Genomic DNA, 17,838 nt, shown 5'->3' on the forward strand with positions numbered 1-17,838 from the left:
ATTTCTTATATAGAAGTAAGAGGAGAAGCTAAGCATGTTTTAAACTGAAGCACAGTCATAATTCTCATTGAAATGAAGTGGTAAAAATAAGATTCGTCGTCTCGGTACCAAACCCATACTAATATAATATCGGTATGGTATAGTATAAAATTTTTTTGACTGCCAAGTATCGATACGCCATCCATATCGAATACCGGTATCAAACCGGTACGGTAAGCTCCATACCGCCCGAGTATACTATAAGTGAAAGCCTGAACCATAATAGTTTATATAGTGAAGCTCTTCTAAATCCCATACCTGATGATCACATGAAATCAAGAGGCTGCATTGGAATTACAAAAATTTACAACCAGGCACATTATACCCTCTTGCCCAGAATGCTCTCTGCAGCCCCTTTCGAAATATATATGCCAAATTTCATATTTTCATAACACTTTTTCGGTTTCCGAAACAATTACAGGTTTCCAGTCTTCATGGCTGTTAACACCTTTCAAATATTCTGTAAAGCTTCTCAAGAGAAGCAACCTGTCAAAAATCATAAGATAATCATAAGCCTGACATCTAGTTTTATCCAATCTTTTCTTTTTCGAACAGATTATCTAATATGCAAATTAACTAATTGTTAATGTTCCTAATTCAGAGTTGATGAAGAACAAATTATCTACTATGCAAATTAAATGTCCCAAGAGAACCAGATATACACCTAGACATCTTGGGAAAAAAATTCAGAGTCGATAAAGAACAGATTGCATCTTCATAGGCTTGTCCGATGACCCAGGGCAGGCATCACACTTATAAAAAAGCATGTGAAACCAGTTCCCACAATATTTTGTTATTCCTTTATTTTTACAATACTAGTGTTGTCCAAATAAAAATGCATATTAAGGATGCCAGTTGACTTCTGAACAAACCATTAAGTTCACCAAAGTAATTTTGGAAGTGAAAATGGCTATTCAGATCAAGAAATTCCAAAATTAATCCAAGGCACGGTACTATGTACAGCCAGAATGGTTAGATTGAAAAAAGAAAAACAACTCCTGTAAAGCAATCATTGAGATGAAGAAATATAGACGGATGGGAAAAAAAAGTGCACAAAAAAGGACCATCTGATGTAATGATTTTACTCATGATTAACAAATAATGTCCACTTAATGGATTAACATATGATATACCAGAGGTAGAAAAGTAATTTGCTACAAGATATATACATGTCCATGTCACAAGAAGGGAAATGGGCTGTCAGCAAAATATATAAGATATAATTAAGCCACTTATTGGGTGAGAGAGATGGAGGACCTGAACAAAAGTTCCATTTGTTGCCATTGATTTTGATGGCTTGAGGAAAAGCCTCATGGATGGGAATAAGACGTGCTGAATGGTCCATTCACGCTGTGCCCATGCCGTTTCTGCCTCAGCAAGTAGTTCATGATCTACATCATCTTCTCCAACATCCTCTGTTACAACATTAATTCATCAGACAATGTTTGATGGAAAAATTTGTCTATATAGCTGCAGTTTGAAATGCCAACAACTTGAAACTATTCAACAACAATATCCTTATTGCTAGGACCTTTTAGAAATCATCTATGCTAGCTTCACGCTGGTTCAGTGGACCTATTACCAAGCTGTGTTTCACTAAATTTCATAATATTGGGGAATCTGAAGTTTACACTTCTAAACATATGAACAATTGTGAAGTAAGATGCCTTCAAAATTAACGAAGCCAAAAATCAACTCAATTAAGTTGTATGATTATAGTACAGTACAAATCTTTCTAAACATTCATCTGAATATTCTCCATTCTGCGATGTTTCCTGTGCGCTTGGCCCCTCTAAATTGCACATCTAAATAATCAACTGTAAGATCCAATGGGATATGGTAGAAATAATGACATGAAACAAAGAATGGTTTCAGGATTTTTTTTTTTTTTTGAGACTTTTTGGTAATATGATCAGGATTTCCAAGTCATGTTCATTTTTTTTATATATCGATTTACTTTTATTACTTGTGGTAGTGATTTAATGCATATTCCTCCACTATAATTCAAAGAAGAGTGGTTAATCAAGTCCGACAACTGAGTTTTTCAACTAGCCTTACAAGGAGCTCTAGGAACTCTGAATAGTTGTTTGAATAGTGACTTACATTTCCCAGCTTAGGTTTTAAGGCCAGGCAACAAATAGTAACTTGATTAAATGCCTTTCCAGAGACGGCATTAGCACTGTTGGCATATTATGCATTCGAGCAATATAAAGTAAATTGTTTTTAACTATGACAAATTTCAATTGCTCTCAAGTTCTAGCAGCTAAAAACTAAAATACTAGAGAAGAAACTAATGTGCAGAAAAGTTATCAGCTTTTAACCATTCAAAATCTAACAATATACTTTGTAAGCTCTAAAATACCTGGATTGGCTGACTCATTCCCTAGATCTTTGGTAGGACTAGCTTCCCTTCTTTTCTTGTAGAATTGAATCCCACTGCCAAATGGATTTGGCAGAACAGGAGGATGTATGGCATAGAAGTTTCCAAGAACAGCTGATATTGTCTGGAAGCATTCTTTCTCGTTCTCCCAATCAACCTGCAGAAATAGCCCCAACACTTTGTAATAACATAATACATATAATAGATATGCCTATTCAAAAAGATAAGCAGAAAATAGCACCAAGAAGAATAGTATTTTCCTGTATAATCTTGTACTATTACAAGCAGATGCAGCGACAGGTAATTTCCCGTCACCAGCAAGAAAGGAAAAGTTTAATATTGGCATATACAATACTCCAAAAAATTTAAAAGGAGGGGGGGAGAGGAGGTCGGTGGGGACGCGCACGCGCGGACACACACACATACACACACAGAATAAAGAAGTTAAGGGTGCCATCTATATTAGTTAAAATAAAATAATATAAAATTCAACAACTAACAGCACAGGTATTGTGTATCTTCTTGATTTTATAACCAAGTTTCAGTAAACACTCCCAGTGATAAAAACAAATATATAGATTACCAAGACTGAGAGTAGGTTTCAGGACGTACATCATTACCCAAACTCAACAAAAATTCTGGAACATAGTCCATGTCAGGAGTATGCTGGTCAAGTATAACAGGGAGCCTTGTCAGATTCCCTTCTTGATCTATGTGTATACAGAAAAGCTCATCTAGCATCTCCGCCTTTTGCTTGAGCAACTCAATATTTACCTGGGAAAAGAGAACAAACAACAAAAATGTGAACATTTCATTTCAGCAAACAACTACAAAAAAAGATACCGCAGGAGTAACCATACATATGTGCATATCCTGTATTAGAATGACTTTTCAAGCTAAAATTTAGAAATTTAAATAGAAAATGAATGCTGAATGATGGATACTTGCATGACAATAATGCAGAAATTAGAAGTTGCCAACTGGAGAAAACCCTAATTAGCACAATCTATTCATATGTGTCTTCTCTAAAACAGCAACATGATATTGAATTCAAGAAGCTACTTATAAATCTAGAATTATTAAAAAACAGTGCAACCATGAGCATGCACTTTTTTGTTGCATATAGGATATCCATATATGCATTAAAAATATTCAATTTTGATTAAGAAAATGTCAAAATAGAAAACTATCATGGCAACATATCCTTCTTAACTGATAAAGATAATAAACGACATGACAGTTATACGTCAATATGAAGCCTGTAATTTGCAGAGGATAACTAATTTACTTCTGCTATCTTCTGTTTTAGATCATCATTATCATCATCCACGGATTCCAAGTCTTCTTCTTTCAGTGCCATCATTAACAATTCCTGTAGAGGAGCTGGTTCACTAAGTTGGATGGCATTGAAATGGGAAAAACGACGAATGGCTTGTTGATACATTAATTCCTTGCTGGTATAAAAGAACAATAGAGTGAATCAATATAAACAGTAAACTTGTTAAGAAAATTTACAACTAACAATAATAACAAAAACAGAAAAATGTAGCAATTAGAGGAAACCTCATTTAGGAGGTCAATTCTAAGAACTGTATGTATTAAACAAGTAGCTAAAATAGATGCATGAAAACATTTTATCAGGAAGATAAGAACAGTTCCCTGATTCAATGAAAAATTACTAAACATCTAGGGTCGATAGGCATGAGACACAGTTGATCCTTCTCACTTTCAGAACTAGACAGCCACTTTACTGATTTATAAAAAGTTGCATAACAATTCTGCCATATATTATACTGGAGTTTCCATTATCACAGATCTATTAATATCCTTCAATCAACTATGAATCTTAAAAGGCTTCCATGTGTCTGGAATAATTCCAAGATACAAAAGATAGCAGCAAATTTTCTTATAGTAATTTTTAGCCAAAGGGAAGAGAACAAAAAACCATGTGTCCCATGCAACAGCCATGAAACTTCAGGTATCCATATACAGCAAAAGTGGAGAACACTGAAGCACATTAAGAAGTGCTACCACATTGAATTTTCATATTTGCAGATCAAATAAATAATAATTAAGCTTATCTGAGTACATATATCCAATCTAAGTCCTTAACCAATACACACACACACACACATATATACATACACACATACATATGATTAAAATTCAGCCAGACTGCATAAAAGCTAGCCCAATATATGGGAACTAAATTTGAAGTTACATGAGCTCCATGAAAAAAACACAACCTTGCCCTGTTAGTGAACATGTTAGAGTGGAAGATTCAAGCACCCATATAAAGCCCAAAAATTCATATAAAAAGGCCTAAGGTTCATCAGAATATCCAAACTCCTGCCAAAAGGTGACTTAAACATTACATACTAAATGTCAAGAGAAAAATATGAGCAAAACAATTAAATATAAATAATGAACCTACTTAATGAATTTATGACTCATCCATCTGCAGAATAGTTTACATTAGACTCAACCTATGATAGACAGCAGCTTACTATATCTATGATTCAGTATTTGACCAGCTTCTGAATGCCCCTTTAACTCTTGGCACGGAAAACCAGAATCTAGTCCATGAAATCTAAATCTTATTTAAGTATTCAATGCACGTATACTTGGCAGCACATGCGAAGTCATAATTTTGAGAAAACCAATGGTTCAACACTGTCGCATGAAACAATATCTTAACATTAGATAACATATGAAATTACATCTATGAATCCATAAAAGAGAACTAAAAGGAAATAAAAAAGTGTTCACAAGTACTACTAGATTATTTTATATGAAAGTTTGCCGAACTAGAGGGGGTACCGGCCAGCGACTGGTTCCGCACGGTACATACAGGTATGTACCGTGCCATTCGGGGTGTACCGAAAACACGGAAAGGGAGAGGGAGAAAAGAAGAAAGGAAGAGAAAGTGAGAGCAAGAGAGAGAGAGGAGGAGGAAGGGAGGGAGGAAAGGAGGGAGGAAGGGGGATAGAGAGGAGGAGGGAACTTACCGGTGACGGTCGAGGGGGGAGCCAGCAGCAACCAGCAACGAAGGCACTCAGAATAACCTCTAATCCTCACCAAACCCTAGATCCAGCAGCAAAGGTTCTCGGCCAGCAGCATCCGGCAAGGGATTTTGGAGAGATTTGGGCTAGAGCCTTCGCGATTGATGAATGAGAGAAAGAGAAAGAGAGAGAGAGGACATGGTCGTGCAGGAAGCCAGTTGGGGGGAGGGCCTCCTGAACCCTTCGAGCTAGTTTTAAAGTGAACCAGAGCCATAAAACATCCATCCAAGCTATTTTTCAATCGAATTGGAGCCGTTTTATAAGATTTTATAACTGAACCAAATCTAACCCTTAAAGCATTCCGACTTAGCGTCAGTTCGATACGGGCTAAACTGCCTAGTTCGGGTTGGTTTGGCATTCCATACTTTTTATAGTTAAAAGCTAACAAAGTATTTTACTCTAAATTTACAGAAAAACAAAGAGGGGAAAAAGAGAGAACTAAAATCTATATACTGAACAACTTTTACGGTGAAGTCAACTAGTGAAGTCAAGAGCCAATACTGGCTCAAAATCTACAAAAATGAATAATTTAGAGAATAATATACTTAGTATACAAAAAAAAAAAGCTTATCACAAGCACTCCTAGCAATGTATCATTAGTTCTGATGAACCACAGTTTCAAATGGATCATCATATCCATAAATAGGATCTTATTTCTTTTTTTAAAGGAGCAACTGGTAATTTTCTGATTTTAGTAGAGACAACTGAAGACTACCTATGCAGTGCTGTGCTGACACATGCTATTCCATGCCAAAATAATAAAAATATTAAAAAAGGCTCACTACTGAGTGGCACCAAGCCATATTGAGCCATACCCAACTGGCACACATTGATATGGGCCCACATGGGCTGATACCATGCAATGGAAAAGGTATCACAGCATACATGCATGCCCAATGCCAGCACCCTGCCGGTCCGACATGACGTGTTGCATGGTTCACACATAATTTTTGACAGTGCTATTGACATACCGCCATAAAACTGTAGCAGAAAATTGAATTATCAAAAACGGAGAAAATATAACAATTAAGCTCATACCTCACAGATACTACATTCATTAGGTACAGATGAGTATTGTGCTGTAGCAATGCAAAAACTTCATCAGCAAGTCCAACATATGTGCAATTCTTAACAATATCCAAGAGACCTATATTGACAAAATAAAACAAATAAGACCAAAATAGTTTGGCAGCACCTGTCAGGCATGGTTAAGCTAATAGAAAGTACGGTCATAACTCACCAGAATGAACATTAGAATCAATGTCACCAAGGAGCTCATGGATGCTAGTCAAATCTGCAGACTCTTTAGGGTTCCTTCTTAGTCTTACAGCATTTCTTGCAGATAAAGAAAAAATGTATATGGTAAGAGAGTATATCAAAAATAGTAGGATGACTTGTATAAGGTAGAGGGGAATTTGGAAAAATTGGACCACCATTTTCATTTTACCGATTCAGACTGATTTTCTACAAGAATACCCTATATTTAAAATTTTGGATGCTTTCAAACATAATTTTTATGGTGGATGCACATATAATAAGTTCTCATATCTTTTATAAAGGTGCACATATTTAAGTACTGAACTATATATTTGTTGAATGTGCAATGCACATTGCTGAGCTAGACTGTTTCCGTGGGGCCAAGGATACAAGCTTCCTAAAATTTCAAAACTGAGCCATTTCTGCAGAAAGGAAAAATGAATAAACAAAAATAAAAGTGGCTTTAATCTGAAAAAGTGGAAACAAATTGTTGTTTCTGCAAGTTTCCCTCAGGTAAAAGGTAAAAGGCTGCAAGAAACTTGCATATCAAGAGGGGAAAAATTATTCAAAATCCTCTAGCCATCAACTGATCAACAAAACCAGAATAAAAATAAAGAACCCCAAGAACACCTATTTGAATCAGTTTTATAAGTCATTTAAGTCGAGTTGACATTCTCTAGAAAAGTTCTTTTGTAGCAAAAACATGCTTCTATTACAATAGCATATCACAATTGTAATAGCCTACTGTGGCGTACTTCTTAACTAAGCTGAGGGACAAAAGTAACTTTAGGGTTAACCAAAGTGGCTTGATAAGACAATAAAGATTTAAAGAAATGACCAAAGATTCCAGTGGAAACTGACATTTACTGACAGAGCTTATTCAGAGTAGATTATGATGAACCCCCTCCCCACAAAAAAAAGGGAAAAAAAGGTCAGTATAGCCAGAATACGTTGGGTAAAAAACAATTAGCCAAAGACAATGACTATGAGGCATGCTTCAGACAACCCCAGTGCATCTAAACACTGTAAGACAAAATTATGGAGTGGCTTTAGTGGGTTAGGGGCATGGTTCTAAAGTATGAACAAAGGGTGTTTCTTAGATTTTTCTTAAACAATATTTCAAATAAAATTATTGTCATTTAAAAGTTTTAACTCTTAACATATTTTTGAAGAAAAAAAATAAACTTCAGCTGTGATATCTTATCTCACAACAGATTGTTTTCTGGAATGCGCCATTTATGTCATTCTTTATAGGGATTTCTCATAATAAAAGAATACATAAAACAACAGTACAAAACTTGAGCCTGAAATCAGATTATACCTCACAGAAGCTAAGTCAGATTTCTTTTCATGCTGCGAAGCAGGCCCATCTTGCCAATATGCATGCAACCTTCCAAAAGGATCGCGTGCATCAGTTCTAACCATTTTGTGTACTGGTACCTTTTGAGATTTTGTCCCTATAGCATCAAATTACTATATAATCAAAAAAAATATACAGAAGGATAGTCTAAACATTGTTAAGTTATGATCAAGTAGCTGCAATGTATATGCTGATATGTTTCTGCAGTACAGGAAAAGGCATACTGTAAGTAGGAAATTACTGGATGTACCAGAACTGAAGGCACTGTTTTCAGGGTCCTTTTTTCCACTAATATGACTCGTCTGGGATGTATAGACTGAGGAATTTACAGCCTATGATGTGCATAGAAAACCACTGATCAGGTATGATGAAAGCTTGCTAAAACACAAGTTAAATCACATTTAAAAATTTCCATGGCACGAAAAGTGGCAATAAGATCTCTTTAGGCGCTATATAAACATAAGTGTGAAACTATTATACAAATTTTCTCTTAATGGATCTTCATAACAGCATATTTGGGGTACCATCATTTTTTCTGATAGTTTTCTTGCACATCATTTTCACAATTTACCTTCTTGACAGCAATGCCCAGATAAAAAATGGTCGGCTGCATGACAATATCCACAAAAGAAATGAACTCTGAAGAACATATATAAAATATGTAAAAATCCACCTGCCTCCAGCCTTGTTGATGCAACTCAAGAAAAAAATGTCTTCGATAGGAGGAAGAACAAGTAGAAATAGAAACCCAATTCCAAGAAAAAAGAAGAAAAGGACATCTAGGGATCATAACAAGTGCTACAAGTTTCCTTCATGCTGCATCAATGAGATAATTTGAGAAAATTGAATGAAAATATAAGGCCATCTGCATACAATCTCGCTGGTGCAACTCAAAATAACCATGCAAGATCCGCAATCTCAATACCGACTGCTGTACCAGTGTTACCAATTTGGTACAGCATGATCAGTACAATAAAAAACACACCCTATACTATGAGAGCTCCTAGTCTCTTTCTTCTCACTTTTTATCATGGTATTGTCCAAAGTTGAGCGGTATAGGTCGGTACGGTACGGTATGCATCCTGATTCTGGACAATACCAGATAGCACGAGATGCTTGGTTCAGATCAGTCTGACTCGTATAATGAAATAAACCTTCATATCATACCAGTACCTTATCAGTACAGTATGGTACGATCAGTACAAGTTGGTATGCTAGACCTTGTAACGAAATGATTAATGGTGATAGGAGGAAAATTTGGGCTGCTTTTAATTTGGCTTTTTGGCTCATTTTTGTCCATGAGATGAAGACAGCTTCCTGCCTCAAGTGATTATCTTCCCTCTTTATCTGCATTCTTTCCAAGTCTAGGGGAATGTTGGAGGGCTGCTCCTTGGTTGTATCAGCTCAGTCTCCAGCCAATATTGTAGATCTCCCTGGCAACCAATTAACATTTTTTGTTTTATGGCAAGCCCCTGTTTTGACTAGATTTGCCCTCGCAAGGAATTTGACACCAATTTTTAAAGGATTGGAATCATGTTGACAACCAATCCTAAAATTTATTCCATCTATTAAGCCTTCTTAACTCTGCATTATGCTTTATCTAACCCCATATTTGACAGGAAAGGACTTGGGTGATGATGACAATGACCGATAGGAGGAAAATAAGAAAGCAAAGAAATCCATTTTTGAGAAAGGTAGAAGGAAAAGACATCTTGGGAAGTGCCTCCAAGTAACATAGGTTCTGCATCATTGAGATAAGTTGAGAAGATTAATAAATATAAGATCTCTTGGTCATAGATCGGAGGGAAAATAAGAAAATCCTTTTATAAGGAGGTAAAAGAGAACTAAGAACATAACCAGATGATGACAAAGGGAGTATTCCCTCTATGCACCAATAATAAGTGGACCCCAGTATTTTACTCCCCATGGGGAAACAAAAACCCACCACCCACACACAGAAAAAACAAGAAGTTTTGATGCTTCAGAAATACCTCCTGCATGCCAACAGTCTATCCATGCCTAAATTTTGGTGCGAGAGCCTCTCTCCCCCCCTACCATAACCATCTAGCCTTTTCCCAACTATTTCAGATTAGCTTTGTGGATCCTCATTCGCCAAGTAAGAGCCTCTGTCCCCCTAAAATCTCAAACTTACACTAAGTAAAGAATGAAAGAAGAAGAGGAAAAAGAATTACATCCACAAGAAGGCTCCAATATTTAAATATATAAGTTCAAACAAACTGCCACCTGCATCCCCCCCCCCAAAAAAAAAAAGTATCTCTTGTTTTCTATCCAGAAAACTCCATAAAAAGTCTATTTCTCCATCCTAGCATACCACATCTTTATCAAATATTTGGGCATGTCTCAGAGCTATGCTACAAGAGTGCAAATCAAAATCCTTATAGTAGTTTGGTTGTTTCATCCTATAATGATGAAATTCTTCAAATGTTTCTCCAGCATTATCTTTTCTACCCTACTGCGACTAATAATGAAAGAAAGAAATGCAAGAGCAGTGCTGGGAATTAAATCTCTTGCTAGCTAAAAACAAACTCATCAAAAGTTCCCACTATACAAATATCTGTGTGTGCCTGTGTCTGTGTGTCTGTGTGTATCCTAGTCAATATCTCATCTCATTTCCATGTCCGTAGTTCTTTCAATTATATCTCACCCTCACTAGCATTGCCCAAGTTATGTGGTAGGCACCACTATCTGAATATGGAACCTTGGTTATCGAAAGGTTGAATCAGGATATTGAATCATACCATGAGATACAAGGATTGAAAGAACTTGATCTAACCACTTACGAAATCTAACTATCATTCTCTATTCCTTGTGTTCTTCTTCCGAACTATGATAATGATAGTTCATTCTAAAACATTTATGCATGCACGCATCTGTTTGTGTGTGACCATCCTTGCCTTTTAGAAGAACTCAATAATATGTTTCTTTTGTATTTTTCTTCTTTCCTTTTGTCATTCTAATTGGTGAGAATATAGGAGAATTTCAGGTTCTATAGCAAAATAATAAAGTTGGCTTCATGTAATTTACAAGGGCAAACTATCTAGATATGATACTATAGCTGTAGGCTCATTAGATTAGTAGTTCCATTAAGAAAAACATCATATTACATTTCTAACAAAAAAAACAATATTTTTGTGAACAAACTTTTAGAGTATCCAGATCCTCCTTATCTTTATCCACCATGTAGCAGTTGTTAAAACTATCAGAGGCCACCCTCCTAGATTAAAATATGATATCCTTGACGGGCTATGTTATAATGAAAAATAAACCAAGTCTCAGGTCCACCTGATTAGTTCCAAATTAGATCTACAACTGAGATTTACTTCCTGATAGTTGGGATCTTCTAGTTTGAGATCCCTCAACTCTCCTATGGCGTAGTGTGAATATATGAGTGAAAAGGTGAGATTATATTCCTGACAAAATTTAAATTCCAGTAATTTAAAACGATAGGATTATACCCTTTTGTAGCAACTAGAACCTTGGGGTGCACATGATTAGGGTTGGTAGATTAGGGGTTAGTCCAAAACCAAATCAGTCTTGATTGTTTTCCAATATTGGCTGAACCAGTCAATATTGGAGCTAAAACAAACCAATCCAACCAAGATTGGATTGACTCAGGTCAATTCTAGAGAGGCTTAAAAATAAAGATTAAATTTTAACATATGATCTATTAGTATATGTTAAGGAAAAATGAACAATATAGCAACAAATAATCTATCAACATCACACAATTACCAACACAAAAAATAAATAATAAATGTTGGACATAACAAGCTACAAATATCAGAAACCTAATGGAACAAAACAAAAGTTAACATAAATTATGGGTCTATAATGGTATAGATAAAAATATAATAAATTATTGGATGATATATGTTATATTGTAAACTTTATACATAAAATATTATCTATGTAAATTGGTTCGGTTTGGGTTGGATCAGGTTATCCAACCCCGTGACCCGAGATCAGATCAATCCAGTTAGGACTTAAGGTGACTCCAAATGAGAATCAAACTGAACCATCTTATATAAAACCCGAACCAAACCAACCCAATGAAGGTTTAGCTATCAGGATAATCGGAATCTTATGAACTCTACTAGAACCCATGGTATATGGTCAATCAAGATCATAAAATTTTTAGGCCAAGGGCACATGCCTTCGATGCTCCAAACCACTACGTGAAGTATAGGACCATAAAGTAGAAGTTGAAAACTTCCAATTGTTGCAACCAAGGTTCGTCGTCTCGGTACCGTACCTCGTACCGGCGTCACACTAGCACGGTATCGGTACGATACGGTACAGTATGAAATTTTTTTTGCATACCGACATCCGTACCGGGTACCAGTACCGAACTGGTACGCAATAGTATGCCCCATACTACCCAGTTTGGGCCGGTACGGCGTACCTTGGTTGCAACCATTAGGTTATGGCATGTCCAAGCAACGTTATTCAAATAACTGCCAATTCAATAGTATATTCATGGTCATGTCCAAGCTCAAAAAGCAAAAGAAAATGAAAAATAATTAATATCCACCTACTTTGTTTCTTTCTATCAAGCCATACAATATTCTTTAGTAAAAAAATAACAAAGTGATTACCATACAAAGTAGAGGATAGAAGTTCCAAAAAAGGAACAAAAAAGTTATATATGAGTGAATTACCTGAGTTTGAAATGTTCTTGATGTGTTAGAGTTCATCAACTTAGACTCGACAGCAGTCTGTATGGTCTCAATAAGACTCTCCTGGTTTAAAAGGCTTACCTGCAATCAGGAATGTACAGCTGATCTGAACATTGTTGGATTAATTAGAAGATTTATACACAAACAGTAAGCAATTATGGAAAAGAAAAGATTAAAAGGCCCACCCATTTCCTACAAATACATGAGAACAAGGACTTTGCTTCATTAAATTCTACAAGAGACTGTTTTCACACAGACAGATCTGTAATAGTATACCTCTCTTTTTGTCGGATGCATATTGACATCTACATGCTCGGATGGGAGACTGATTAACATATAAATGAAAGGTTTTGATGCTTTCGGCAAAGTTGCAGAATAAACAACTTCAATAGCTCTTTTCAAGGCAGTGCATTCCACCAGCCTGTCTGAAAGAAAATATTTTAGATAATGTATATTGAAGCATAGTTATAAGTCATCAGTTCTGAGTTTCAAAGTAAATATGTTCCTAACCTTTATCTTTAGATATCATTAATAATCTGATGCCAGTATGGTACTCATGTTTACATACCATTAATGAAAAGTATCATTGTTGTTTTTTTCGCTACATAATTTGCATTTGAAATAAAACCATCCATCTTGAAGATTGATCGGGCAGGATTGTCATCTGAAGTAGTTATTTCCATCAGATCACGAGCCACAGAAACACCATACACAGTTCTGATAGCATCCAGCCTTGAACATGAAGCAACCGTGTGAACATCTGCTCTATTTGCGCCGTGCTATTTCATATAAATGAAGAGGTATTAGCATTTCATATACAGCAAATTAAAATAAAAGTTCTATTTGCATTAACATTTCACTGAAGCATCAAATGTTGACTCACCTTCCTGCAAGAAAAGCTCACACTAATGTTATGGACTGCAAACCGACTAATCAAGTCTATAATCTTTGGGTAATCATCACTGGAGCTCTGCAATGTCTTTCTCCGAGCAATCATATTGTAAAATAGATTCTCAACCTGAAACAAATGAACTTTGATAATCAAAAAGATTCCATGACATAGATAGTATGCAAAATCACACAAGAAATTGATGAGAAACTTGTAATGCCGGTCATGATACCAAAACCATGCAGAATGCCCTACCATTATTTGAGTTCCTCTAACAGCGGCACAGGGCCTGGGTTCATGCTCCATTACTCCATCTCTATAAGAAACCCTGAAAATGGGCATTGAAAAAAAATATTGAATATGACAGAACTGTATAACATTGATGGAAGGAACTTGAGAAAGACATACACCTGTAACCATGCAGTTGACCTTCAGTTATAGTTGTCACAGTGACATGACCAACATACGTCATGCTGGCCAAAGCCTCCCCTCTAAAACCCATTGATTTAATTGTCTGTAGGTCCTCATATGTAGATAACTTTGACGTGGTGTGTCTTTCACATAGTATTGGCAGATCCTCATACTGTTACCACAATAATTTCATGCCATTAATAATAACAATATATAAGAGAGAAGAACTACTAAGAATTGCTAGCTCCCAATTGTCAATTGTAACTGCAATACACGAAATATCACAAATCTATAATACAACTCACAGAAAGAGGTAAGCACTGTAGCAACTTTAAATCAAGTTTAATGTCCCAAGAAGTTTATCCTTTCTATTGGAGCATTTATTTTATCATTTTTAACAAATCCAAAACTCCTGGTTACCTGAATCATTAGTCCCAGAGAGTGATCAGCCTCCATTAGTTTGATGTAAGCCTACCTACATCCTCTAGTTCCCAAGCCTTCCACTGTTTACTGTTTTCCAATATTTCCCACAACGAACGTCCATCGGAGGCAGTCACTTAAAGAAACCCTAGCGCAAATATTTCTTGAAAATATTTTAAAATTCCATATTCGGCTAATCAACACAATCGACCACGCTTGTTTTCCACTTCTTGAACCAAGAAAAGGGGTTACGATAAAAACCCTATATACATGCAAAAGAATAAATGTTTAACTAAAAAAAGGCATCCATTTTTGAATCTTTCTAAGGATCGACTTGCATTTTCGGAGCATTAATCAAGCGGAATGGGCTCAAAAGACGCGCAAGGGTATTGAAGGGGAAATCGGAGAGCAAGGGTTTACCCGGATGCCGTGGCCGTTGTCCGAGACCTGGATGAGCTTGAGGCCGCCGTCCTTGACGACGACGGAGATGGAGGTGGCCCCGGCGTCAAGGCTGTTCTCCACTAGCTCCTTCACAGCAGAGGCCGGCCGCTGGATCACCTCCCCCGCCGCAATCCGGTTCACCACCGACTCGTCCAGCCGCCGAATCCTCGGCGGCTCCACCCTCGCCTCGGTGGAGTCCGTCGCCTGCTCGGGTTCATCAATCTCCATGGCGACAGAGAGGGAGAGAGAAGGTGGGGTCGGGTGCAGGTTTTGGAGGGAGAAGAAGAAGAAGAAGAAGAAGAAAAGAAAGAGGGGGGGGGGGGTTGTTTACAGACCCGACTTTATGTTTGACTTCTGCAATTCCACAACCGACTTCTTGCAACTTTGCCCAACACGGAATAAAAGGGGGATGGTTTGTTGAATGGATGTGGGCGGGGTCAGGTACTACGATTCATATGAATAATTTTTTTTTTAACTATTTAAAGATCAATGGAGAATCAAGAAGCAGCGGACCAACACTAACCCAATTTGGCATTATTTTTTATTTCTTGTTTTATACTTTTTGAAAACAAAAATATGAAAACCCAACACAGAAGAAAAGTTTGGTACCCTTAGTTTTATTTTTGATTTTTTAAAAATATTTTTTTGATTTCTAAAAAAATATGAAAGGAACTATTACTTTCAATAAGAAACATACTTCTTTTTTATCACCACTATCAACATTGCTTCCATTACCACTATTGTTGTCGCTTCCATCTTCACTATTGTCGTCACTGCCACCGCTACTATTATTGTATCTTCCACTATACCACCGCCATTATTATCGCCTTTACTGCACTGCCACTAGATTTGCCACCGACGCCACTATAACTATTGTCTTCACTGCTTCTGTCTTCACCACCATCATTGTGCTTGTTTTGTTTAAAAATATATGTTGACCAAAAAAAATATTAAAAATTAGGGAAAAGGGGGAAGGATTTCTATATGCATGAGTAGATATGTTGATCTGTTAGATCACGCTAGGTGCAAATAATTTTGTTGCTATTTGTACTTAATTAAAGCATGGTTAGGTTAGCATCGAGTGGTAGGATTATGTTCTCGAAGGAGCAATTTTTAGATGGGTATATCTGGATAATTTATTAAGTTATATTAATAGATTTTTCATATTAATAATGGCTTTCTAATTAGAAATGAGAGGATGCGATGGAAGTCTAAATGCGAGGCACAGGTATACAGATAGAGACACCAACAAAGCAGCAAGTGTCTCTTGGTGGAGAACTATAACTTTCTATATCACTATACGTTCGTAGTTCTATTTTTCTTGAGATTGGTTTCTGTACTAATAATATTGTAATTACTATTATTATATATTAATGCAGCAATTTTCTCCGTATTTTATTTTATAATTTCTTTTTGTATAAATATCCTTCCAAAATTGATATTTACATATATATATATATATATATATCCTCATAAAACACTTATTTTGCTATGCTACCTATTTTTTATTTTTGTTTTTGCATATGTTCCTTTGCCATCTAATGCCATTAAAAAATTAACAGTTTCAAATTAAAATAATTAAAATATCCTTAATGTGTAGATGTGCAAAAAGAAACATTTATAAGGTGATCGCGTTGGAAAACAAAAAAGTAATTTCAAAATTTTATTTTATTTTTAATTAAAATAAATATAGTTTTTGTTAACGATGTTAGAAAAACCGTGATATTAGTGGCATTTGTGCAAAAATAGTATTTTAGGAGGAGACATGTACCCTAAAAAGCATCTAATTTCCATGTTAGACATTGATTCTTTTAGATAATAAGTGGTTGAATTCCCAGAGGAAGTGGCTCAAAGGATCCTGCAAATTATATTATAAGAGAATCTCTTCTGCTAAGAAGAATTTTTCAGTCATGCAGGTATGCAGAAGCCTTTTCCCTGTCCACCTTCAATCCATGTGAAGTGGTCCTGCATCTTTAAAACCAATGGACCTGTCAAGATGATATGGTCCCTTCCAAGCTGCAATAGCAGCAATAATGCAGCAGTCAAGCCTCATTCGTAGGACTTTTGTGCACGGCACCTCCAAGGCTGATCATAGTGCTCAGATATCAATTGGTTATCCTTTGTGTATGATTCTACTTTATTAAAATTAAGAAAGGGACATATAACAATATGAAAATTATTATTGTGAAAGACATGACAGAATTATGATGATTGTTGGGGGCAGATGGGGGACCCGGGACTTTAGTTCCACATAGGAAGAGTAGCAGAAAGGATTGTGCCTTATAAGAAGGGGCCACTCCTTTCCTTCCAAAGGACACTTTTAAAAAGGACAAAGCCGTGAGGAAAAAACTACCGATACAGTCATTTTCCCCATCTAACAGATGATCCTAGAGAAAGGACTCCGCCGAAATTTCTCCGCATGGGACTTTAGTCTCATATTAGAAGAGTAGCGAAAAGGATTGTGCCTTATAAGGAGGGGCCGCCCCTTTTCTTTTAGAGAGCCCTAAGGACAAAGCCATGAGGAGGAAATTGACGTGCGTGCTCCCCTAAAACAGACAATACCTCTGATCGAGATGCAATCACTTTTTCGCTCTAATAATAATGTAGGAATAATCCATCATAGCCATTTTATGGTACTGAAATTGTTAGGTTTTATTTCTTTAATTATTTTTATTACAAATTAATGGCAAGGTTGCATTTGGAATGTGATGCATTAGCTTGTAGTTCAATGGCTGGGTCAGCATCCGTAGAAATGCTTGCTCTAAACATTTGATGCCATGTTGTTGGATCAATAGTTTGGCTGTGGGAAATTACTACTCTGCAGCAGAACTTTAAATCCATTTTAAGGTTTTTCATTCAAGTTATTTTTTCCTCCTTTCATT

At 36.2% G+C, this 17,838-nt stretch overlaps 1 protein-coding gene across 2 annotated transcripts; it reads right to left on the reverse strand.

Moving 5' to 3' along the window:
- Nucleotides 1-197: 197 nt before the first annotated feature.
- On the reverse strand, nt 198-15,369 carry LOC103711055 (DNA mismatch repair protein MLH1). Of its 2 annotated transcripts, none has more exons than XM_008797028.3 (16): nt 14,936-15,369; nt 14,095-14,267; nt 13,940-14,012; nt 13,679-13,813; nt 13,364-13,574; nt 13,072-13,220; nt 12,778-12,876; nt 8,349-8,430; nt 8,060-8,195; nt 6,722-6,816; nt 6,520-6,628; nt 3,708-3,873; nt 3,032-3,193; nt 2,402-2,576; nt 1,297-1,454; nt 198-525 (listed from the first exon to the last, which is right to left on the reverse strand). In XM_008797028.3, exons 1-16 carry the CDS (start codon nt 15,182-15,184, stop codon nt 481-483), a joined length of 2,217 nt encoding a protein of 738 aa, XP_008795250.2. In that variant the 5' UTR covers nt 15,185-15,369; the 3' UTR covers nt 198-480. The 2 variants fall into 2 exon arrangements, with proteins under 2 accessions (XP_008795250.2, XP_008795249.2); XM_008797027.3 differs by having other exon boundaries at nt 8,340-8,430.
- Between the last annotated feature and the right edge of the window lie 2,469 nt (nt 15,370-17,838).

This window comes from Phoenix dactylifera, chromosome 10, assembly GCF_009389715.1.
Source record: "Phoenix dactylifera cultivar Barhee BC4 chromosome 10, palm_55x_up_171113_PBpolish2nd_filt_p, whole genome shotgun sequence".
Lineage (NCBI taxonomy): Eukaryota > Viridiplantae > Streptophyta > Magnoliopsida > Arecales > Arecaceae > Phoenix > Phoenix dactylifera.